The following is a 23,188-nucleotide window of genomic DNA, read 5'->3' as shown; positions in this document are numbered from 1 at the left end:
AAACCATAGAGTACTTAGCACGGGTGCTACAGAGAGATATGTTTTTATATCCCGCATTGAAAATCCTCCTTCCTTGTTGGAATACATATATGATCATAAACTTATGCTATATATAAACTGAACCATAATCGACGAAATTTTCCGAAATTGTCCTATCCCTAAAAAATAAAAAGATGACCCCTTCTTCCTATATATTATCAAGGAAAAGTAATCTTTCTTTTATAGGCGAAATTCTATTGGATTTTAGCTGTATATAATTCCTTAATTATATGAGACCAAAAAGAAGAAATGACACGAGGGTTCTATATATAGATAGAGAAAGAATAAGAAAATTATGATGTGGAAAAGAAGACAGGAATTGTGTACAATGGCATTGCACAACAATTTAATTTGGAAAAGGGATGTAGCGCAGCTTGGTAGCGCGTTTGTTTTGGGTACAAAATGTCACAGGTTCAAATCCTGTCATCCCTACCTATTACTTCTTTCTTCTTTATAGGCAGTAGCAACGAGATCAATTAAAGTAAAGTGGGTATAACTGGAATTTGTGGAGACTATACGTACGTGAGATACATTAGGAATAGAAAAAGATTTTCTTTTTGAATGAATGAAAGCGCTCTTAGTTCAGTTCGGTAGAACGCGGGTCTCCAAAACCCGATGTCGTAGGTTCAAATCCTACAGAGCGTGATTCCATCTATCTTATGTCGAAGCAGAGTAAAATAATTTAACAAAATTGAATTGTAACTCCAATTTGACCTCCTCCAGACCAGAGAGGAGGTCAATAAAAAAAAAAAAATGACTCAATCAAAGATCCAACTGATCCCCACGCCTGTATTGCAAATACGCAGTCACGAATAATCCCGCTAAAGTAATAGGAATTAGGCCTAAGACGATTCCAAATAGAAAAACTTCAATCATTTCGATTTGTTCGGGGGGATAAAAAAAGAGGTACGATCTATCCCTAAATAGTACTCTAAATTATCCACGAATCTCAATGACCAAGAAAAGAATTCCTAATTAGTCTGGAAAAGAGTCGTAGAATATCAGGAATCCCAAAGAAAGATTTTGCTTTTCTGAATTATTATTATTCAGTCAATTCAAATAAGACGTATCTTGTTCAAGCCAATAAATAGAGCTGGGGTTATAGTTAAAGCAGCCAGTAGAAAACCGAAATAACTAGTTAAAGTAAGCATGAAAGAGTTAAATTCCATTTATTTTTTTTTACTACACTACATATGTTGGTAAAGCATTTACCTAAGTTATGGAAAATTCATAATTCATCAGTTATTTTAGATAATACTAAAAAACAAGATAGAGTGAGATACAGAAGTGTAAAAGAAAGTGGATTCATCAGATGATACATGAGTCCCTAATTTCGAATCAAGAGATTTGTTATGGAATTTTTCAATTGAGTAAAGTAATAATATTAAGAACTAGATCATATAACCCCATTGAATGAAAAAATGAAATTGGATTTTCAGGGAAATTTCGGAATAAGAGATAAATAAACAATTGAATTTGAAAAAAAAACTTCTTTCTATTTTGGATAATTTCTTTTTCAATAGGACCCTCTTTTTGGACTGAACGATCGAATATTCCCCTATTCCTTCTTATTTTAATTTTAACTGATTGTATTCTATATGGAATAAGAGGAGAAGAAAAGCATTCCACGACCTCCCGAGGGTCTGTTAAAAAAAAAAGAAAGCTCTTCCTTGAATTTACTTTATTTTTATTCCTTTTTCGAACTCCAACCAAAGTAGATTCGAAGACGAGTCACTTCAATTATCCTTTTAAGTTCTATTCTATCTTCTGTCTTTCCCTATTTCATCTCGTAAAGTTCCACGCTCGCAGTTTGGTCAAGAAAGTTAGACCTAATCCAACAAACAAGACAAGGATTAATTACGAATTATGAAAGGATAAATTTCACATATATATACTTGTCCTTGTATTGTGTCAGTATGAGAATATCCTTCCTAAATTATTTATCCAAACCTATTGATCATTAACTTAGATTTTCCCAAGATTTTGGCTGCTATTCCGAATTACTCTATTATTCCGAAGCCAAGGAAAATAAATAGAACCTACAAAAAAGGGGTTTTCTATTGACGCCTTGAATAACATATAGCTTACCTATAGACAAAAAAAAGTAATTATGTTTCGGAACCAGGCAAAACCAGATTGCTGTGCCATAGGAAGGATAGCTATACTAATTCGGTATACTCAAAATACACCTTTGGTACAAAATTGACAATCTCACAAGGATGAAATATCAGTAATTTTCTATTTACTGGTTGATCCCATCTTTTACGGAATCAATTCCTTTTTTGAATGTACAAAAATTTTGGGAGTTCAGCATGTCTGGAAGCACGGGAGAACGTTCTTTTGCTGATATTATTACCAGTATTCGATACTGGGTTATTCATAGCATTACTATACCTTCCCTATTCATTGCGGGTTGGTTATTTGTCAGTACGGGTTTAGCTTATGACGTGTTTGGAAGTCCTAGGCCAAACGAATATTTCACGGAAAGCCGACAAGGAATTCCGTTAATAACCGACCGTTTTGATTCTTTAGAACAACTCGATGAATTTAGTAGATCCTTTTAGGAGGCCCTCAATGACCATAGATCGAACCTATCCTATTTTTACAGTGCGATGGCTGGCTATTCACGGACTAGCTGTACCTACTGTTTTTTTCTTGGGATCAATATCAGCAATGCAGTTCATCCAACGATAAACCAAATTCCAACTATAGAACTATGACACAATCAAACCCGAATGAACAAAATGTTGAATTGAATCGTACCAGTCTATACTGGGGTTTATTACTCATTTTTGTACTTGCTGTTTTATTTTCCAATTACTTCTTCAATTGAGAGAAAGAAAGAGACTAATAAGAATTCTCTTATCCCATTTGGAAAGATACCATCCTTATAACTACCCATGACTGTTTTTGTCTCTAGCATGACCAATTGATAAAATGTGGAGGAAAGTAGGGGAAATGGCCGATACTACTGGAAGAATTCCTCTTTGGCTGATAGGTACTGTAGCTGGTATTCCTGTGATTGGTTTAGTAGGTGTTTTCTTTTATGGTTCATATTCTGGATTGGGTTCATCTCTATAGTAATCGGAGGGACCAGATTGTAAACATGAAAAAGTAGGAGCTTAGCGGGTCCTTACCCCCTTTATCTGATTAGAGCGGAAAGGACCCGCGGAATTTTTACTCTTATAACGCGAATTGAATCTATTCGATTCACTCTTATGAAGCAACAAGAAAAAGAGATCACTCGAGGATCCAATATCTTATTCCACAAAGGAAGTATCCTGAAAATCCTTGATTTAGTTTCGAGTAATAAACTAATAAAACCTTAATCAAAACTATTCAACTAGCCTAAAAATAAAAAAAAAACCTTCAATGGAAGAGTTTACTTTTTTTTGCAAAATTTCTGTAAGTTTGAAGTTAAACTTAATTAAACAAGCCAAGCAATTCTATTTGCTTACAATCACAAGAAATTTGTCCCCCGCCATATTTTCTTCCCCTCTGTTTGTCCACTACCTCGGCTAAACCTAAGCAAAAGAAAAAGAGGCCCAAGAGACAGACCCGAATAAAGAAGAAATAGTAAAGTAATCTTTGACGAATTAGGAAGAAAAAGGATTCTTATTTTGATACAAGAAGAATCGGCACAAGAAAAAGCCTTTTTCTTGTGCCGAATAGACGATTAAGAAGACCTGCAATCCCTCGAAAGAAATTTAAATTTTATTGTTCTCGCCTTTGCCTTGGATTCTCTTCTTTTGCATGAGATATAAATAAGGAATTCCAGACATCTCGTAAACAAAAAAAAGTCTAAACAAAAAAAGGATTTCCAAAAAAGATCATAGATAATTCTAGCAATTGCCAATAAATCGAGGCTTTTTACCAACTTGATGGTAAGAAATTCCGGGACCTAGAAATTCATTTCGTACAATTGAACCTTTTCAAACTGTTTCTTTTTGAGAACCAAAAAAACTTGTGCCAAAATAACGGATGCGAAGAAGAACAAAAGGCCTTGGACACGTAATGGATCCTGAAGCACGATTTCTGCGTCCCCCTGACCAAAACCTCCCACATTAGGATTGCTTGTTAATGGTTGATCAATCTTGATGGATTCCCCCTCTGAAACAAGAAGTTCTGGTCCGGGAGGTATAATATCAATCACTTGGCGTCCATCTGATGCATCAACTATGGATATTTCATACCCCCCTTTTTCTTTACGTAGTATTTTTCTTACTATACCTGTTGACGTAGCATTATAGACTGTATTGTTACTCTTGCTACCATCAGGATAGATCTGTCCTCTTCCTCGGTTTCCCCCTACATATATAGGATATTTTAAGAAATGAGCATCTTTCTTCGTAGCAGGATCAGGGGAAAGAATGGGAAAGACAATTTCACTATATTTCTTACCGGGAACAGGGCCTATCACAAGAATATTTTTTTTATCGGGACGATAACTCTGAAAAGCAAGATTTCCTATCTTTTCTTTTAACTCAGGGGAAATACGGTCGGGCGGCGCTAATTCAAATCCCTCGGGCAAAATAAGAACAGCACCTACATTCAACCCTCCCTTTTTTCCATTAGCAAGAACTTGTTTCAATTGCATATCATAAGGAATTCGAAGAACTGCTTCAAATACAGTATCGGGAAGCACAGCTTGGGGAACTTCAATATCGACGGGCTTGCTAGCTAAATGGCAATTGGCACATACAATTCGCCCAGTTGCTTCTCGTGGGTTTTCATAACCCTGCTGCGCAAAAATGGGATATGCATTTGAAATAGATGTCCGAGTTATTACGTATATCATGATCGATACAGAAATCGATCGAGTTATCTGTTCCTTTACCCAAGAAAAAGTATTTCTATTTTCCATGTCCAATCACAGATCCCAGAATTTCTACAATAAATTAGATAGGTAGCTAAGCTAATCTAGTTCCCTATACACGAATTTGTTGGCATTCTACTGCAACAGTTGTACTGCAATGATGAATACCTTAAAGCAGGTATAAATAGAAAGAATTTTGGTAAAATGGAAAAGGGCTTTCTTTCTAAAGAAAGATGCTAATTTGATTAATATTAATATCGGGAGATCAAATGAATTTATGCTTCACTAATTGAATGATAAATGACTACAAGCGAAGGAGATAGACGGTTTAAACAAAAAAAGACCCAAAATTTCAAACATGTATCTAGAATTACTGGAAAACTACAAACAAAAATAGTGAAAATAAGCTCATTAGGAGCCCATCCAAAATCGTTATAGACCCAACGAATTACTAGTTCCCAACCACGGGTGGAGTGAAATCCAACAAAAAAATCAGTAACTAAAAGAATAAAAAAAGCTTTTATTGAGTCATTTAAATTATAGAAGAATTCCTGAACCCAAGAATTCAAAATGACAAGTTCCTCTTTACCCAGAAAAAAAGAACCACTTAGAATAGCCAAACAGATTATATTTGTCGAGAAATGCAAAATGATATGGAGATGATCCTCATTATTTATTTTGACCCATTGTATTATTTCCTTGTGTATTCCTGTAGGAGGTTTTTGTACATGTGTCTTTAGTTTCCCTTTTATCATCTCGTCCAAGAGAGAAAGTTCTTCTAATTCTATGAATCTTTCTAGAATCCTTTTCTCTTGAATATCAGTTAAGAGAGTTTCGGATTGCCTGGTATTCCACCAATTCTTAATCCAAAGTTCCAGACATTTGTTAAATGAGGAAGAGACCCCCCAAGGCAAAAGTACGATAAATACAAGATATAGTAAAGAAGGCAATGCTTTCTTTTTTTTCATTTTTGATCTGTAAATGGAGTTGTTAATGAATATGCTTCATTCGCTGACTCTATTCCATTCCCTGACTCTATATGATGATATTTCTATTTCATGATATTTCTATTTCTTTGAAGCAAAAACTCTATAGGTTTGATACCCTGTATCTATTCTTCTTTTTTGTATATTAGTGGAATTTCAGTGCATTGGGTTCTTTCTTAGATCTAGATGGAATGAAATAGTGAAATAGAATAAAAAAAGCCCTTTCGGGTGAAAATGGAAGAGAAGAATAGTATGCAATATATCTAACTTCGACAAAAAAAATTTAAAATAATTTTATCTTATCCTCGTTTGTTCCTTCCTTTAGATAAATACTTAAAAATCCCCTTACAATAACAAATCCAATTTCGAAGGGACTTCCTCCCCATGTTGAGAAAACTTTTCTTCTTCCAATTTATCTTTTCTTCATTCAATTCAGTTCAAAAAAGATACCTCAAAATACTTCAATTGGTACGCGCAAGAAATAGGCCAATTCGGCAGCTTTTTGTTCAATTTCTCGTGGAGTAAAAAACTTATCATCAGTACGAGTCAAGGGAATGATCCCCTGGCCCCGGATTTCCATATAAAGAATACGACGAGGATAAAGACCCTCTTTAACCTGAATTCTAATTGATTGGATATCCCGCATAAGGAATCGAAGGAAGACGCGACGTTTTATTCCAGGGAATCCCCAACGAAAAATGCAAACTATTCCCTCTTTTCTATCGAATCGGTCATAACCACTACCTACATTCCACAAAATAGTACACCACAGGTAGGAGCTAATGAATAGGCCTGCGATTCCGTAGAAAGACATCACGACCCCCTGCGGAAAAAAAAGAATTTCTTGAGATGGAAGTATAGATATAATATTCTTACCAAGATAACTGGAAGTCCCAACCAATAAGAATCCTAGTGAACCTAGAAAAAGAATACAGGCCCAGAAAAAATTACTCCTTTTTCGAGAACCTTTTAGAAGTTCTACCCATATGTGTTCTGATCGCCAATTCATATTAGATATACTAAATCCAGCAGCGGTCGATTGAAATTGAGAGAATAAGCTAAATAATTTTGCCTTTACTTTTTTTGATTCTGAAATCGCCTTCAGCAACTAGTACTCCTGTGAAATAATAGGTTAGATACATTGACTTTCTATTCAAAAAATATTCGTTGATTCAATTAAAATAAATAAAAAAAAACTCGCTATACCAAGCTCTGCATATTCATGCATTTATGCTCGTAGCCTATATCTGCATCCATAGCCGTTTTTCATTTGTGTGTAGAAAGTGTGTGTAGAAAAAGTCACATACCCTACCATATTATATTACTTACACTAAAAAATACTAGACAATCTTTTTTTTTTGCACATAAAGAAATAAAGAAGTCATTGCAATTGCCGGAAATACTAAGCCTACTAAAGGCACGAAAATAGAAGGTAAGTTTAAATCCGTCATGGAATAGGTGTCTCAATTCAAATTTACTATTTCTATCTAGTCGAAAAATATCTTAAGATTCTTATGATATAATTAAGTATATCTATTATAAGGAATATTGACTATTGTATTTTTTTAGTTTGCAAAATATTCTGTAAAAAAAATGATAAGGATAATAAGAAAATTCCAAAAAAGGAGAACTAATTAAAAAGATTTTTTTTATTTTCCCATCCTCATGGCCTTTCTATCTTTCTAATCTAATTTGAAATTGGATTCAAAAGAAAGCGACTAGAATTTACTTCCTGCATACATACTTCTCTAGAAGCGCATACAATAATGCGTGGTAAAGGCAGAAAAATAGTATATTCAATCAAAATCAAAGGGCAAATTATCTTACCTACTATAGATCCCCTACTACCCTCTTAAGATCCCCTACTACCCTCTTAAGATCCCCCCTACTACCCTCTTAGACTTTTAAAGGCGATATACCACCCAAAGAAAGGGTATGAAAATGCCGGGTGGTGTTAGCTTTTCGACGAAGACCCGTCCTGTGCCGCGAAGTCCTGTTAGTAAGACCCCGCGCAATAATGGATTATAGAAGAATAGTATTCAAAATACTGCTCTGGACGCATATAGTAGCATTGCGATTCCTAATCTTTTTTATTTATGAATATGAACAGAAAAAATTCATTGTATCGTTGGGTCGGAGCGGAGGTTTGGTCCAGAAAAATTAGGAACAAAACGTCTACTCTACCACACTGAAGTCTATAGCGCTGTATTTCCACGAAAGTATAATTCTTACCATCAGGATACGCTCCTTTCAACGTCTCTCCGATGGGTCCAGGTTCTATGTCCAATCCCAAATCAAGGATTTCTCGCTCTTGATCGGAGTCATAAACTAAAACTACCTTTTTATCCTTTTTATTAAGGTTATAGAAAACTTCCTTATCTAGTTCTAGCATGTTGACTCACGATTACGCCTGTTAAAAGTTTCAAACGTCCTCTTTTTTGAAATTGAAAGAGAGTCTTATAAAAAGGTCTAACTTCCAAACTATGTCTTTTTTCATTCATTCTCCTTTAGTTTTTTTCTCTATCTAGAAGTGGAATAGAATAACCCGGTTGAAGGGTAATGATCATACGTCTGTAATGCATTGTACGGCCCAGAATAGGTCCTATTCTTCTACCTTTTCCAGGTAGTCGATGGCTATTCACAGCTACCACCTTAATCCAAAGAAGAGTTTGAACCAATGCTTTATTTCTGTCTTAGTGAATCCCGATTCGACATTAAAAGTATATTGATTCTTTCCCAATAAACGAAGACTTTTTTCTGTAAATACTGCGTATTTGATTCCATTATCATATGATACTACTATATTTTATTATTTTCTTTTTATTTCTTTATTGTATTATACCTTAATATATATATATATTCTAGATATATAGAATAGACGAATCTCGATTTGTCAAGTCTCATGATCATATCATGATCTATTTTTATTCGGCTCAATCTTTTTTATAAAAAAAAAGATTGAGCCGAGTTTAATTGCAATCAATTAGAAGAATAAAGAAGAATTACTGCATTTCATAACTTATTTTTTTCTCTTTTTATTTCGTTTATTTTTTTTTAGACCTTCTTATCGATAGTATCTACCGGCTCGAACTCGAATTTGATCGCCTTCCATACTTCACAAGCTGCGGCTAGTTCAGGACTCCATTTGCAAGCTGCTCGGATAATTTCATTACCTTCGCGAGCAAGATCACGCCCTTCGTTACGAGCTTGTACACAAGCTTCTAAAGCCACTCGATTAGCTGCTGCACCAGGTGCATTCCCCCAAGGATGTCCTAAAGTTCCTCCACCAAATTGTAATACAGAATCGTCCCCAAAGATTTCGGTCAGAGCTGGCATATGCCAAACATGAATACCACCTGAAGCTACCGGTATAACACCTGGCATGGATACCCAGTCCTGAGTGAAAAAGATACCGCGAGCACGATCTTTTTCAATAAAATCATCGCGCAATAAATCAACAAAACCTAAAGTCATTTCGCGTTCCCCTTCTAACTTACCTACTACTGTACCGGAGTGGATATGATCTCCCCCAGACATACGCAATGCTTTAGCTAATACACGGAAATGCATACCATGATTTTTCTGTCTATCAATAACTGCATGCATTGCACGGTGAATGTGAAGAAGTAAGCCATTGTCGCGGCAATAGTGAGCCAAAGTAGTATTTGCGGTGAATCCCCCGGTTAAGTAGTCATGCATTACAATAGGAACCCCTAATTCTCTCGCAAATACAGCTCTCTTAATCATTTCTTCACATGTACCCGCAGTCGCATTCAAGTAATGCCCCTTGATTTCACCGGTTTCGGCCTGTGATTTATAAATAGCTTCGGCACAAAAGACAAAACGGTCTCTCCAGCGCATAAATGGTTGTGAGTTTACGTTTTCATCATCTTTGGTAAAATCAAGTCCACCACGTAGACACTCATAACACGCTCTACCATAATTTTTTGCGGATAATCCCAATTTTGGTTTAATAGTACATCCCAATAAAGGACGGCCATACTTGTTCAACTTATCTCTTTCAACTTGGATACCATGAGGCGGGCCTTGGAAAGTTTTTGAATAAGTAGGGGGAATTCGTAGATCCTCCAAACGTAGAGCACGTAGGGCTTTGAACCCAAATACGTTACCCACAATGGAAGTAAACATGTTAGTAACGGAACCCTCCTCAAATAGGTCTAATGGATAAGCTACATAACAGATCCATTGGCTGTCTTCCCCAGCAACAGGCTCGATGTGATAGCATCGTCCTTTGTAACGATCAAGACTGGTAAGTCCATCAGTCCAAACAGTTGTCCATGTACCAGTAGAAGATTCGGCAGCTACTGCAGCCCCTGCTTCTTCGGGCGGAACCCCAGGCTGAGGACTTACTCGGAATGCTGCCAAGATATCAGTATCCTTAGTTTCATACTCTGGGGTGTAGTAAGTCAATTTATAATCTTTAACACCAGCTTGAAATCCAACACCTGCTTTAGTTTCTGTTTGTGGTGACATAAGTCCCTCCCTACAACTCTTGAATTAAGAATTCTCACAATAACAGGGTCTACTCGATGTTAATTAGGCGTAAATGAAACTTTAGCAAAAATCTCGTAAAACAAAAAGGATATTCAATTAATATAATATCAACTCATTAAAGAAAATTGAGGGCATGCTTAGGTTAATGAATATGTTTCATTCATATATAATGCGTACACCCTGTGTATGTTCTATCCTATAGGAATTCCACTATAGGAATTCGATAGGAATTGAGTTGTTGTTATGGTAAGTTAACACGGTTCGTTATTAAACCATGGATTTGATTTACCAAATCCATCATTATTGTATACTCTTTGATAGGTATAGCGCAACCCAAATTAATCCCTAATCCTTATTTTACAAGTTCTTAATAGGTCTCTTTTCTTATTTGGAATGCAAATACCTAACTAAATACTAATAAAATTCTTTGTTGACAGCAATCTATGCTTCACAGTAGTATATATTTTGTATATCGAAGTCCTAGATAGGAAAGTAGAGTAGGCACAGATCCTCCACAAAAGGCAAAATGTATATGAAAAAAAGATTGATTGAACTTTCCAACGGACTCATTCCATGAGTAAACGATTGAATGGGATTCGCTTGGGCAACGAAATCAAGTCCTGGTCCCCTTTTCTCTCTTATTGAATTAACTAATTCATTTCCTTTTTACTTTTGGATTTTTTTTGATTTGATTTGGCATTATTCAACAATAAAAAAAGAAAAATTTCGACAAATTCCTTTTTTTTAATTATGTGATAATTATGAGAACCAATCCTACTACTTCTCGTCCCGGGGTTTCCACAAGTGAAGAAAAAAGTACAGGTCGTATCGATCAAATTATTGGACCCGTGCTGGATGTCACTTTTCCCCCGGGCAAGTTACCTTATATTTATAACGCTTTAGTAGTCCAGAGTAGAGACACTGCCGATAAGCAAATTAATGTGACTTGTGAGGTACAACAATTATTAGGAAATAATCGAGTTAGAGCTGTAGCTATGAGTGCTACGGACGGGTTGATGAGAGGAATGGAAGTGATTGACACGGGAGCTCCTCTCAGTGTTCCGGTCGGTGGAGCTACTCTCGGACGAATTTTCAACGTTCTTGGGGAGCCTGTTGACAATTTGGGTCCTGTAGATAGTAGTGCAACGTTCCCTATTCATAGATCTGCGCCTGCCTTTATCGAGTTAGATACGAAATTATCCATCTTTGAAACAGGTATTAAGGTCGTCGATCTTTTAGCTCCTTATCGACGTGGAGGAAAAATAGGACTATTTGGGGGGGCTGGAGTAGGTAAAACAGTACTGATCATGGAATTAATCAATAACATTGCTAAAGCTCATGGGGGCGTATCCGTATTCGGTGGAGTAGGGGAACGGACTCGTGAAGGAAATGATCTTTATATGGAAATGAAGGAATCCGGAGTAATTAATGAAAAAAATATTGAAGAATCAAAGGTAGCTCTAGTCTATGGCCAAATGAATGAACCACCGGGAGCTCGTATGAGAGTTGGTTTAACTGCCCTAACTATGGCAGAATATTTCCGAGATGTTAATAAGCAAGACGTGCTTTTATTTATCGATAATATCTTTCGTTTTGTTCAAGCAGGATCAGAGGTATCCGCTTTATTAGGGAGAATGCCCTCCGCAGTGGGTTATCAACCTACTCTTAGTACAGAAATGGGTTCTTTGCAAGAAAGAATTGCTTCTACTAAAAAGGGATCTATAACTTCGATTCAAGCAGTTTATGTACCTGCGGACGATTTGACCGACCCTGCCCCTGCCACAACATTTGCACATTTGGATGCTACTACCGTACTTTCCAGAGGATTAGCTTCCAAGGGTATTTATCCAGCAGTAGATCCTTTAGATTCAACATCAACTATGTTACAGCCTCGGATCGTTGGCAACGAACATTATGAAACTGCGCAAAGAGTTAAGGAAACTTTACAACGTTACAAAGAACTTCAGGACATTATCGCAATTCTTGGCTTGGATGAATTATCGGAAGAGGATCGTTTAACTGTAGCAAGAGCAAGAAAAATTGAGCGTTTCTTATCACAACCGTTCTTTGTGGCAGAAGTTTTTACTGGTTCTCCAGGAAAGTATGTTGCTCTTGCGGAAACTATTAGGGGATTTCAACTAATCCTTTCCGGAGAATTAGACGGCCTACCTGAACAGGCTTTTTATTTGGTGGGTAACATCGATGAAGCTAGCACGAAAGCTATAACCTTAGAAGAGGAGAACAAATCGCAGAAATGAAATTAAATCTTTATGTACTGACTCCTAAGCGAATTATTTGGGATTGTGAAGTGAAAGAAATCATTTTATCCACGAATAGTGGCCAAATTGGCGTATTACCAAACCACGCCCCTATTAACACAGCAGTAGATATGGGTCCTTTGAGAATACGCCTCCTCAACGACCAATGGTTAACGGCGGTTCTGTGGAGCGGTTTTGCGAGAATAGTTAATAATGAGATCATCATTTTAGGAAATGATGCGGAACTGGGTAGTGATATTGATCCGGAAGAAGCTCAAAAGGCACTTGAAATAGCCGAAGCTAACTTGAGTAAAGCTGAGGGTACGAAAGATTTGGTTGAAGCGAAGCTCGCTCTCAGACGAGCTAGGATACGAATCGAGGCTGTCAATTGGATTCCCCCATCCAATTGAAGACAATCCAGTGGTTTATAGTTGATACAAAGAAAAAGGGAAGAGGGGTAGAAAAAGTTATTAGATAGCGAAGCGAAGTAAGTCCAATGCTATCTAGTAATTTTTCTACCTACTTACCTACTATTGGATTTGAACCAATGACTCCCGCCGTATGAAAGCAATACTCTAACCACTGAGTTAAGTAGGCAATTTATCACCACAAAGGAAGACCCATTACTTCGATCGATTATATATTGAATCCCTTTTCTAAGCAATACCGCTCTGTTATTGGTCTGTTATATACTAAATACTAAACTAAATACTAAACAGATACAGATCAAAGGGATATCCTCTGGCATTAGAAAATATTCATCTTGACAAGAAATTCTCTATATGTTAAGATATCTCTGATAAGGGCTATAGCTCAGTTCGGTAGAGCAACTCGTTTACACGTGCGCCAATGCTTTTCAAAGGAGCTTATTATGCAATGAACATAATCGATCTTATTGCAAAATCAATGTCTTACTTCATAGATTCGAGAGAATAGGAGAACAGTAGCCTGACAAACAGTCGGTTCAGTCCGATTCAGGTGCCAATTCAGGTGCCTAATCAAATAGAACCCTTATGGATTTGCTAGTTGATAAGGTAAATATCCAGCCCACTAAATGCTAGGCGTAATGAGGATAAGGGCCTCCAAAAAACTTCTTTTCGTTCTATGAACTTTAAGGTGTATGAAGTCTCATAGTTAACTCTTGCAGTGGAACGATAGAGACTCCATTTCACTTAGGTTGATTTAATTTAGACCAGAGGCAGACCTAAGTCAAGGTAATCCTCCTTTGAAACACTTTGGTATTGCTCCTAGATAGATCATAATACAAAAAATCAATCAGAGCACAGGGAGCCATCTCATTATCTTTCCGTAAAGAAAAACTATGGTGGACTAACTGATCTTTAAATCAGTTTATGAAAGAGCCCAATGCAAAAAAATGCATGTTGGGTCTTTGAAACAGTTCAAATCATTTCGATAATAATCCGTTTGATCTGTTTTACCGAGAAGGTCTACGGTTCGAATCCGTATAGCCCTAATATGCCCTTTTTTCTATTTTAGGATCTCTATCCTATGTTTTCTTTAGTTTAGTATAGTTTTCATTTTCGCATTAGTATTTGTTTATAGACTGGATAGGCGCCTGCGACATAGAATAGAGATAAAAGCATTACCAAAGGCTCATTCATCGAAAATCAAAATCATACAGACAGGAAAAGAAAAACGAAAAATAGAAAAAATAAAGTAAAGAGTAAATAAGAAAACAGAATATTCTGTCTCATAGTTCTGAAATAGAGTTCTTTATTTTTATTTTTATAGTATTACTTCTCATTATACTGCATAGATTAGTCCTACTATCTTAATTAGGTTCTAATTATTCTAATTAGTAGTATTCTCATTTTTATTTAATAGTCTCTTATTATTATTAAATAGTAAATAAAGGATAGAGCTATTCTTTTTTTATAGAGATTCTAGAGAAAGCGAGACAAAGTGAAACGATAAAGTTTTCTTTATATAAGAATTAGATCTACATACACCATATCTAAATAGAATGGAAATCCAAAAGAAAGGGAGTTGGGATTCCATTGGATGAATCTTTAAAGAAGATGCAGCACAGAGGAAACAAAGGCTAAACTAAGCGCTTTTGTTTGAACAAAAAAGATTCTTGTTTCACCGAGGAAAAGAGAGAAGTTCTGGATAAATTGACAATGCTGAATTGAATTGACTAATTTAAGTTCCGCCTATTCCACATTAATGGGAGTACATTATGTTTCTGCTTCACGAATATGATATTTTTTGGACATTTCTAATAATAGCAAGCCTTATTCCTATTTTGGCATTTTCGATTTCAGGGCTTTTAGCCCCGGTTAGTGAAGGACCAGAGAAGCTTTCTAGTTATGAATCGGGTATAGAACCCATGGGAGGGGCTTGGGTACAATTCCGAATACGCTATTATATGTTTGCGCTCGTTTTTGTTGTTTTTGATGTGGAAACCGTCTTTCTATACCCTTGGGCAATGAGTTTCGACGTATTGGGTGTATCCGTTTTTATCGAAGCTTTGATTTTCGTGCTTATCTTAGTTGTCGGTTTAGTTTATGCATGGCGAAAAGGAGCCTTGGAATGGTCTTAACTGAATATTTAGACAAAAAAAAAGAAGGAAAAGATTCTATTGAGACAGTTATGAATTTGATTGAGTTTCCCTTACTTGACCAAACAAGTTCCAATTCTGTTATTTCAACTACACTAAATGATCTTTCGAATTGGTCAAGACTCTCCAGTTTATGGCCCCTTCTATACGGTACCAGTTGTTGTTTCATTGAATTTGCTTCATTAATAGGTTCACGATTCGATTTTGATCGTTATGGATTGGTACCAAGATCAAGTCCTAGGCAAGCAGACCTAATTTTAACAGCCGGTACGGTAACAATGAAAATGGCTCCGTCTTTAGTGAGATTATACGAGCAAATGCCTGAACCAAAATACGTCATTGCTATGGGAGCCTGTACTATTACAGGGGGAATGTTCAGTACGGATTCCTATAGTACTGTTCGGGGAGTTGATAAGTTAATTCCTGTGGATGTCTACTTGCCGGGCTGCCCTCCTAAACCGGAGGCAGTTATAGATGCCCTAACAAAACTTCGTAAGAAGATATCGCGAGAAATAGTTGAGGATCGAACTCTATCTCAAAATAAAAAAAGATGTTTTACTACCAGTCACAAGCTTTATGTTAGGCGCAGTACTCATACAGGAACTTATGAGCAAGAATTGCTCTATCAATCACCATCGACATTAGATATATCTTCTGAAACTTTTTTAAAATCCAAAAGTCCAGTACCTTCCTACAAATTAGTGAATTAGGAGGGGGGGGCTCTTTTGTGTAGAAAAAGAAAAAGCAGAGCAATCTTTCAAACTTGCATCCGAAATGGGAAATATTTATACAAAGAGGGAGAGATGAAGACAATGCAGCAGGGTTGGTTATCTAATTGGCTAGTCAAACATGAGGTGGTTCATAGATCTTTGGGCTTTGATCACCGAGGAATAGAGACTTTACAAATAAAAGCAGGGGATTGGGATTCCATTGCTGTCATTTTATATGTATATGGTTATAATTATTTACGCTCCCAATGTGCTTATGATGTAGCACCCGGTGGATCTTTAGCTAGCGTGTATCATCTTACAAGAATACAATACGGTATAGATAATCCAGAAGAAGTCTGCATAAAAGTCTTTGCCCAAAAGGATAATCCTAGAATTCCGTCTGTCTTCTGGATTTGGAGAAGTGCCGATTTTCAAGAACGCGAATCTTATGATATGGTGGGAATCTCTTATGATAATCATCCGCGCCTTAAACGTATCCTAATGCCTGAAAGTTGGATAGGCTGGCCCTTACGTAAGGACTATATAACCCCCAATTTTTATGAAATACAAGATGCTCATTGAATGATAAGAAATTCGTGCTCACTTATACAACACAACTCCAGATTTTATTCAAGTCAAGGAATATTTTTAGGTTCTTTTCCTAGATGAAACGGAATACCTATTTATAATTAATTCCTATTATACAAAAGCATTCCAGATAGACTGAGCCAAAAAAGGGTTTCATTTGGATTCCCCTATTTTGAAAATCACATATTAATTTCCTTCATATGAACAGAAAAATAGGATGACTCAAAGAAGTTCTCTACCAGGAACTTTGTATCGCGCACATGACTTAGCACAACTAGGAAAATAAGATAAGATAAAGATAAGCAAGACTAAAAAAATATTCGTCGGAATAGTGGAATACAAAATAAAGAAACGCAAAAAAATAAAGGGGAACCTAATCTCACCCCCTTCCTTATCATAAAGAAAGGGTATATTTTAAAACTTCTCTAAAAAGAAGTGCCTCTATATTTATATTATAGATTTATCCACTTAGATGAATAAATCATACTCTATCTATATTATATATTATTAATAAATATGTATCACAATCCATCTCGAGGTATTTGGATCAATACCTATTCGGTGGATCTTTTTTTTTCTCTGCCAGGAACCAGATTTGAACTGGTGACACGAGGATTTTCAGTCCTCTGCTCTACCAACTGAGCTATCCTGACCTTTTCTTGTGCATCATCCTAGTAGAGTATTTGTATCTATGTCAATTAAAAGGACTAAAAAATCAATTAAAGTATTTCAAATTCAAAATTTGAAAGGGGGGGGGTAGCCCTATGCATTGTGCATGGTTTACTTAAATAATACTTAAAAATAGAGTGAATAACCAAGATTTCTTGCCGATACTCTAATAAAAAAGAAATCTATTCAATGAATAGGATAAGATCCATTGAGTTCTCTTCGCATTCCTTTCCTTTGTGAAAGAGTAGAATGAGAAAGCTAATGAATCTTAAACCCATTGATAAAAAGAAAAAAAAAGAGGATTTGGGGATAGAGGGACTTGAACCCTCACAACTTAAAAAGTCGACGGATTTTCCTTTTACTAGAAATTTCATTGTTGTCAGTATTGACATGTAGAATGGGACTCTCTCTTTGTCCTCGTCCGATTAATCCACTTTCTTTTTAAAAGTTCTCAAAACTTTGAATTTGAATTGAAGAATTTGATTATTCAATATTCGAATGGAGTGGATTCACAATAATTCAAAATAAAATTATGATATGAGTTTTTTATTTCATAATCATTTCGAATTTTATTTTGAAATTTTAAAAAAGATAAAGAACCTATATTATAATATGAGTTCTGTGATTAATCGTTTGCTATGTCAGTATCTATACGTGTTTATTAAATGTATAAAGTATAAAACCCCTCTTTCTCTAATTTAGAATTAGAAGGAATTCCACTAACAACACAACGTAATTAACTCGATTCGTTAGAACAGCTTCCATTGAGTCTCTGCACCTATCCTTTTCCTTTGTATTCTAGTTCGAGAATCCCTTCTCAAAACACGGATTTGGCTCAGGATTGCCCTTTTTTAATTCCAGGGTTTCTCTGAATTTGGAAGTTACCACTTAGCAGGTTTCCATACCAAGGCTCAATACAATCAAGTCCGTAGCGTCTACCGATTTCGCCATATCCCCACTTCCCTCTTCTTTGAGACCAGGATTCCTTGTGTAATTTCATCCATCTCTTAGTTTTTTTTTTGAATCATTGAGTTCATCACTCAACGTAGTCTAGCAGTTCAGTTCGACTCTATTTGAGAGACCCCGCTTGCTTATTGCAATTCTGAATTACATTGATTCTATCCTTGATGTATTTGCAATTCAATCCGAATCAATATATCCAAAACTTTTTATCTCCCCCACCTCCCGTCTTACTTTTTTATAGTATTCGAAATTATACTATAACGCTGGATATTTATTCTTTTTTTCTAATCAGAATTATCAATTTTATTTACTCTGACTTTATGTTCCCCTTAGTGAAATATTAATCCTCAAATTATTAACAAATAATAAAGTCTATAATGATCGAATGAAAATACCCATAAAGTCTATAATTTTCTTTTTAAATATCCTATAGTTAAGCATATCAAGCTAACTTTATCTTTAAGAAGTTTTAGTATTTTTTTATTTAGTATTTTTTTATAAGTAGAACTTCAAATTTAGAACTAGTTAATAGCTAAGAGTAATAACTAATATCTGAGATTTTACGGATTTCCTATACTATACCTATTTCTATTTGTTACACTATTTCCGTTATGTAAGCCCACTTAGCTCAGAGGTTAGAGCATCGCATTTGTAATGCGAGGGTCATCGGTTCAAATCCGATAGTCGGCTTTTTTTTTCTCTATCGATGTTCTACGAACAAGAATCTCTTTTTTTCCGAATTAAATGGAGAATCCAGGATCTTTTATGTTTTTTACCTTACTATTTTGCTAGATACAAAACAATAAAATAAATAATATATATACAAAAAATACAAAAAATACAGATTTTGATGAAATTCCATTTTTTGTGGTACTTTAGTTGATTTTACTCTGTTTATCCTGTAGTTTAATTCAGTTTTAATTTCGATGTATTCTGTAATGTAAATACAATGAAATTAATTGTGTAAAATGAAATTTCAATAAAAAAAAGGAGTCTTCATGTCCCGTTATCGAGGACCTCGTTTAAAAAAAATACGCCGTTTGGGAGCTTTACCAGGACTCACTAGAAAAACACCTAAATCCGGAAGTAATCTTAAAAAAAAATTCAATTCTGGGAAAAAGGAGCAATATCGTATTCGTCTTCAAGAAAAACAGAAATTGCGTTTTCATTATGGTCTGACAGAACGACAATTACTTAGATATGTACATATCGCTGGAAAAGCAAAAAGGTCAACAGGCCAGGTTTTACTACAATTACTTGAAATGCGTTTGGATAATATCCTTTTTCGATTGGGTATGGCTTCAACCATTCCTGGGGCCCGCCAATTAGTCAACCATAGACATATTTTAGTTAATGGCCGTATAGTCAATATACCAAGTTTTCGTTGCAAACCCCGAGATATTATTACTACGAAAGATAACCAAAGATCAAAAGGTCTGGTTCAAAATTATATTGCTTCATCGGACCCGGGGAAATTGCCAAGCCATTTGACGATTGACACATTGGAATATAAAGGACTAGTAAATAAAATCCTAGATAGGAAGTGGGTCGGTCTCAAAATAAATGAGTTGTTAGTTGTAGAATATTACTCTCGTCAGACTTGAACTTAATGAAAAAAGGAAAGGTTCATAGAATTTTCTTCCCCTTCCCCTTTCCCCGAACTAAATAGCCCTAAGACCATTACCATTAATTCGTATTTTCCCATCAACTAGCTAAAATTGATTAACCCTAGGATTAGGATCCTTTTTGCTTTTTTCCTCTATGTTTACATACCACAGTAATTTGCTATAGAGAATTTTTAATTTCTATTAAATAAAAATAAGATAATATAAGATATTATTACTGGAATAAATTGCTATTTGATTTGATACATTGTGATCCTTAACGTTGATGAATTAAGAAAAACGGAAAGAGAGGGATTCGAACCCTCGGTAAACAAAAGTCTACATAGCAGTTCCAATGCTACGCCTTGAACCGCTCGGCCATCTTTCCTACATAACTTATTATGGAAAATAAACTGAGTGAATAGCGAGTTTTCTTATTCCTGCAGTACAGGTACAACCGCAACCGCTCGGGGGTTCCCTAGTTCTATTGGAAAAATTCCTTTTGATCTAGGTGGAAGGATACAGGATTTTTTACTAGAAATTGCGCTCGCTATAAAATAAAAGTTTTAATTTAGGTTTCTCCCGCAACTAAAGAAAAAGAGAATGCAAGAATTCTTCTTATTGCATAATAAAATAAAGAAACCTTAGAATTCCGTTTGCATAAGATACGCTACACCATTGAAATCAAAAATAGAGTATGAGACAATTAATAACTTTGAAAACACGAAATAGTTGATGACATAAGTTGTTGTTCAGAAATAGGAAAGTGGAATGAAATCCAGTCTTAGTCAAATATTGCATATCTCTTCGTGTCCAAGCAGAAGGAAAAGGATACAATTTGAGCTGAGCGGAAAATCCATATCTCTCTTATCCATTTAAAACATATGGATTTAGAGCATATGGATCAATCTATTTATAATTATAAGAATCGAATGTGTTTGTTTTTATGTTATTTTGTGAAGGAATGAAAACAATTCTATATAGAATGGCTTGGGAATTATGCCTAGATCCCGTGTAAATGGAAATTTCATTGATAAGACCTTCTCAATTATAGCCAATATTTTATTGCGAATAATTCCGACAACCTCAGGAGAAAAAAAGGCATTTACTTATTATAGAGATGGTGCGATTTGACTCTTTTTTTTTTTGCTTTTTTTTAGACCTACCTATACCTCAGTCTTAGGAAAAAGAAAAGGGGTTGGCATAGAGAGAACCAAATTTGTAAAGCAAGCAAACCCACGCTTCGGGAAGGTGAGGCGAACTAACAATTCCTTCCGTCGTGTATCCTCGATTGATGCGGCTTCAGATACTTCAATTGTAGATTTGAGTATTGAGCGAAAGGTTACACCTACAGGATATGGTATGGTATGGATTACAGGCCACTCTATTAGTATCCGTAGGCAGCATAGGGGAGAAAAGCACTACACCTAGAAATAGGAATCAACAAGAGAAAAACTTTGGTAGAAATTACCCCTTTCCTGATCGGTATCAGGGCTGGGAAGAATGGTTGGGATAACAAACAACCATCAGGTTTGTACTTTGGATACCCCTATAACCATCAAAGATCGTTGAAGTAGCTAATTCCTCTAAATAGGAGGCGTTGAGAACAAAGAAATTATTGGAGCTATCGTTTTCCTCTAGCATTAATAGAATTCATTGGTGTTAAGAAAAACCTCTTGTGGGAAGGTTGGCTAGAGATTTCTTGGAAAAATACCAGCCCCTTTCGGTTCATAATGAGACGGGACTAATTCTATTTTGATTCTATAGATTAAGATTATTTCGCTTAGTACTATTATGTACAGAAGGGAGGAGCCGTATGAGATGAAAACCTCATGTACGGTTTTGGAACGGAGATTTTTTGAATAGAATGAACGACCGTAACGGATGTTGGCTCAATCCGAAGGAAATTATGCGGAAGCTTTGCAAAATTATTATGAAGCTACGCGACTAGAAATCGATCCCTATGATCGAAGTTATATACTCTATAACATAGGCCTTATACACACAAGCAATGGAGAGCATACAAAGGCTTTGGAATATTATTTCCGGGCACTAGAACGAAACCCCTTCTTACCGCAAGCTTTTAATAATATGGCCGTGATCTGTCATTACGTGCGACTATCTCCACTATAGAAAGACAAAAAAAGAGAGGATCAAATTTTCTAGTAAATACTGGAAAAAAGGGCTTTCTACATAGGGATCGTAAAAACAACGATTTTTCCCTATCAGCTGTAGGAAGGAAGGACACTTCACGAGAATCAAAAAACGAAGAAAGTATGGCCTATACTACTACTCTATGGATAAAGTTTCTCAAATTGATAGAGAAAGCACCGTAAAGATCAATTAGTGAGCGACTGGGTCGATACAACTAAAAAAAACTGCTTACTTATCCCATGATATGGGGCAAAATTTAGGAATCCGCTTATGTAATAGAGCCGATCCACTAAGGGATTAAGCAGCGGTGTAGTATCAGATCCCAAAGATAGTAAGTTCTTTTTTCTTTCTTATGGAAAAAAGTCTTTTTCAAGGATTCTATAGAGATTTCATATATGAAACCGGGATAGTTACCTTTCAGAAAATTTGAACGAAGGCTCTATATCTATCTATGCTTCATTCTTCTGAAGGTGGGAAAAAAGATCAAACTAATTATTGAGAAAAATTAGGGTTTGAAACTTAGGTAATTAATTTCTTCTGCTTAACACAAGAACAAATTGGATCGATTTTTGATAAATCGAATTCAGTTAAGATAGGGGAAATTAAGATAGCAATTTCTGAGCCGTATGAGGTAGGAAACTCTCAAGTACGGTTCTAAGGGAAGGAACTGCCTATTCCGACCGAGGAGAACAGGCCATTCTAGAGGGTGATTCGGAAATTGCGGAAGCTTGGTTTGATCAAGCTGCTGAATATTGGAAACAAGCTATAGCGCTTACTCCGGGAAATTATATTGAAGCACAAAACTGGTTGAAGATTACGAAGCGCTTTGAATTTGAATAAGACCATGCTCCTTTTTTTTCCTAAAATGGATGGTTTGGTTGTTGATCCATTAATCAAATAAATTAGGTCGTAAGATCGAATCAAGAATTTCATTATATCCATTTCTTATACCTTCTATTTTATAAGATATTTCATAAGAATAAACCATAGGGATAGGGTCTAGAATAGAAGTAATAAAGTGAATAAAAAAAAGGGGGCCAATCTAAATATTGCTAATATATTAGAACCATCTTATTAATAATTCTAATGAGTTATCTTGGAATTTAGAATCAAATAAAAAATAAAAAACCCTATATTATGCTCAAGGAAAGTAGATATAGATAGGAGCTTATGCCCTAAAAAAAAATACACTAGTTTCTTAAATTTAAAATAAAAAAGATTTTTTCTTACGCCGAGAAATATTTGTTTTTTCAAGATAAACAATGTCCGTTAGGCACCTAACCTTTATGTCATAATAGATCCGAA

General features: G+C 35.6%; 3 protein-coding genes and 5 non-coding genes across 8 annotated transcripts; 5 read left to right on the top strand and 3 right to left on the bottom strand.

Annotated features, from left to right (window-relative positions):
- Positions 1-397: 397 nt before the first annotated feature.
- TRNAP-UGG lies at positions 398-471 on the top strand. The gene has a single exon. It is a non-coding gene; the product is annotated as a tRNA-Pro (tRNA).
- Positions 472-610: 139 nt separating this feature from the next.
- TRNAW-CCA lies at positions 611-684 on the top strand. Its single transcript has one exon. It is a non-coding gene; the product is annotated as a tRNA-Trp (tRNA).
- An 8,107-nt stretch (positions 685-8,791) lies between these two features.
- Positions 8,792-10,647, bottom strand: LOC123422839 (ribulose bisphosphate carboxylase large chain). The gene has a single exon (XM_045107742.1). The coding sequence runs from the start codon at positions 10,333-10,335 to the stop codon at positions 8,896-8,898; it is 1,440 nt and encodes a 479-aa protein (XP_044963677.1). The 5' UTR covers positions 10,336-10,647; the 3' UTR covers positions 8,792-8,895.
- An 89-nt stretch (positions 10,648-10,736) lies between these two features.
- LOC123422838 (ATP synthase subunit beta, chloroplastic) lies at positions 10,737-12,706 on the top strand. Its single transcript, XM_045107741.1, has one exon. It carries the CDS (start codon positions 11,118-11,120, stop codon positions 12,612-12,614), a length of 1,497 nt encoding a protein of 498 aa, XP_044963676.1. The 5' UTR covers positions 10,737-11,117; the 3' UTR covers positions 12,615-12,706.
- Positions 12,707-17,073: 4,367 nt separating this feature from the next.
- Positions 17,074-17,146, bottom strand: TRNAF-GAA. The gene has a single exon. It is a non-coding gene; the product is annotated as a tRNA-Phe (tRNA).
- A 1,596-nt stretch (positions 17,147-18,742) lies between these two features.
- Positions 18,743-18,815, top strand: TRNAT-UGU. The gene has a single exon. It is a non-coding gene; the product is annotated as a tRNA-Thr (tRNA).
- Positions 18,816-20,030: 1,215 nt separating this feature from the next.
- TRNAS-GGA lies at positions 20,031-20,117 on the bottom strand. Its single transcript has one exon. It is a non-coding gene; the product is annotated as a tRNA-Ser (tRNA).
- A 197-nt stretch (positions 20,118-20,314) lies between these two features.
- Positions 20,315-23,093, top strand: LOC123422842 (photosystem I assembly protein Ycf3). Its single transcript, XM_045107744.1, has 3 exons — positions 20,315-20,852; positions 21,612-21,839; positions 22,563-23,093. Exons 1-3 carry the CDS (start codon positions 20,729-20,731, stop codon positions 22,721-22,723), a joined length of 513 nt encoding a protein of 170 aa, XP_044963679.1. The 5' UTR covers positions 20,315-20,728; the 3' UTR covers positions 22,724-23,093.
- Positions 23,094-23,188: the final 95 nt, after the last annotated feature.

The sequence above is a fragment of the Hordeum vulgare genome, unplaced genomic scaffold, assembly GCF_904849725.1.
Source record: "Hordeum vulgare subsp. vulgare unplaced genomic scaffold, MorexV3_pseudomolecules_assembly, whole genome shotgun sequence".
NCBI lineage: Eukaryota > Viridiplantae > Streptophyta > Magnoliopsida > Poales > Poaceae > Hordeum > Hordeum vulgare.
Note: the sequence above shows the minus strand (reverse complement) of the source record. Positions and strands in the feature narration are given on the sequence as shown.

Excerpts from the sequence above, each read along its gene's own strand:
- LOC123422838 (XM_045107741.1), top strand. The coding sequence starts at position 11,118 with ATGAGAACCAATCCTACTACTTCTCGTCCCGGGGTTTCCACAAGTGAA.
- LOC123422842 (XM_045107744.1), top strand. The coding sequence starts at position 20,729 with ATGCCTAGATCCCGTGTAAATGGAAATTTCATTGATAAGACCTTCTCA. Across the intron at positions 20,853-21,611 it reads ATTTACTTATTATAGAGATG|GGATGTTGGCTCAATCCGAA; the intron begins GTGCGATTTGAC and ends AACGACCGTAAC. Across the intron at positions 21,840-22,562 it reads TATGGCCGTGATCTGTCATT|ACCGAGGAGAACAGGCCATT; the intron begins ACGTGCGACTAT and ends CTGCCTATTCCG.
- LOC123422839 (XM_045107742.1), bottom strand. The coding sequence starts at position 10,335 with ATGTCACCACAAACAGAAACTAAAGCAGGTGTTGGATTTCAAGCTGGT.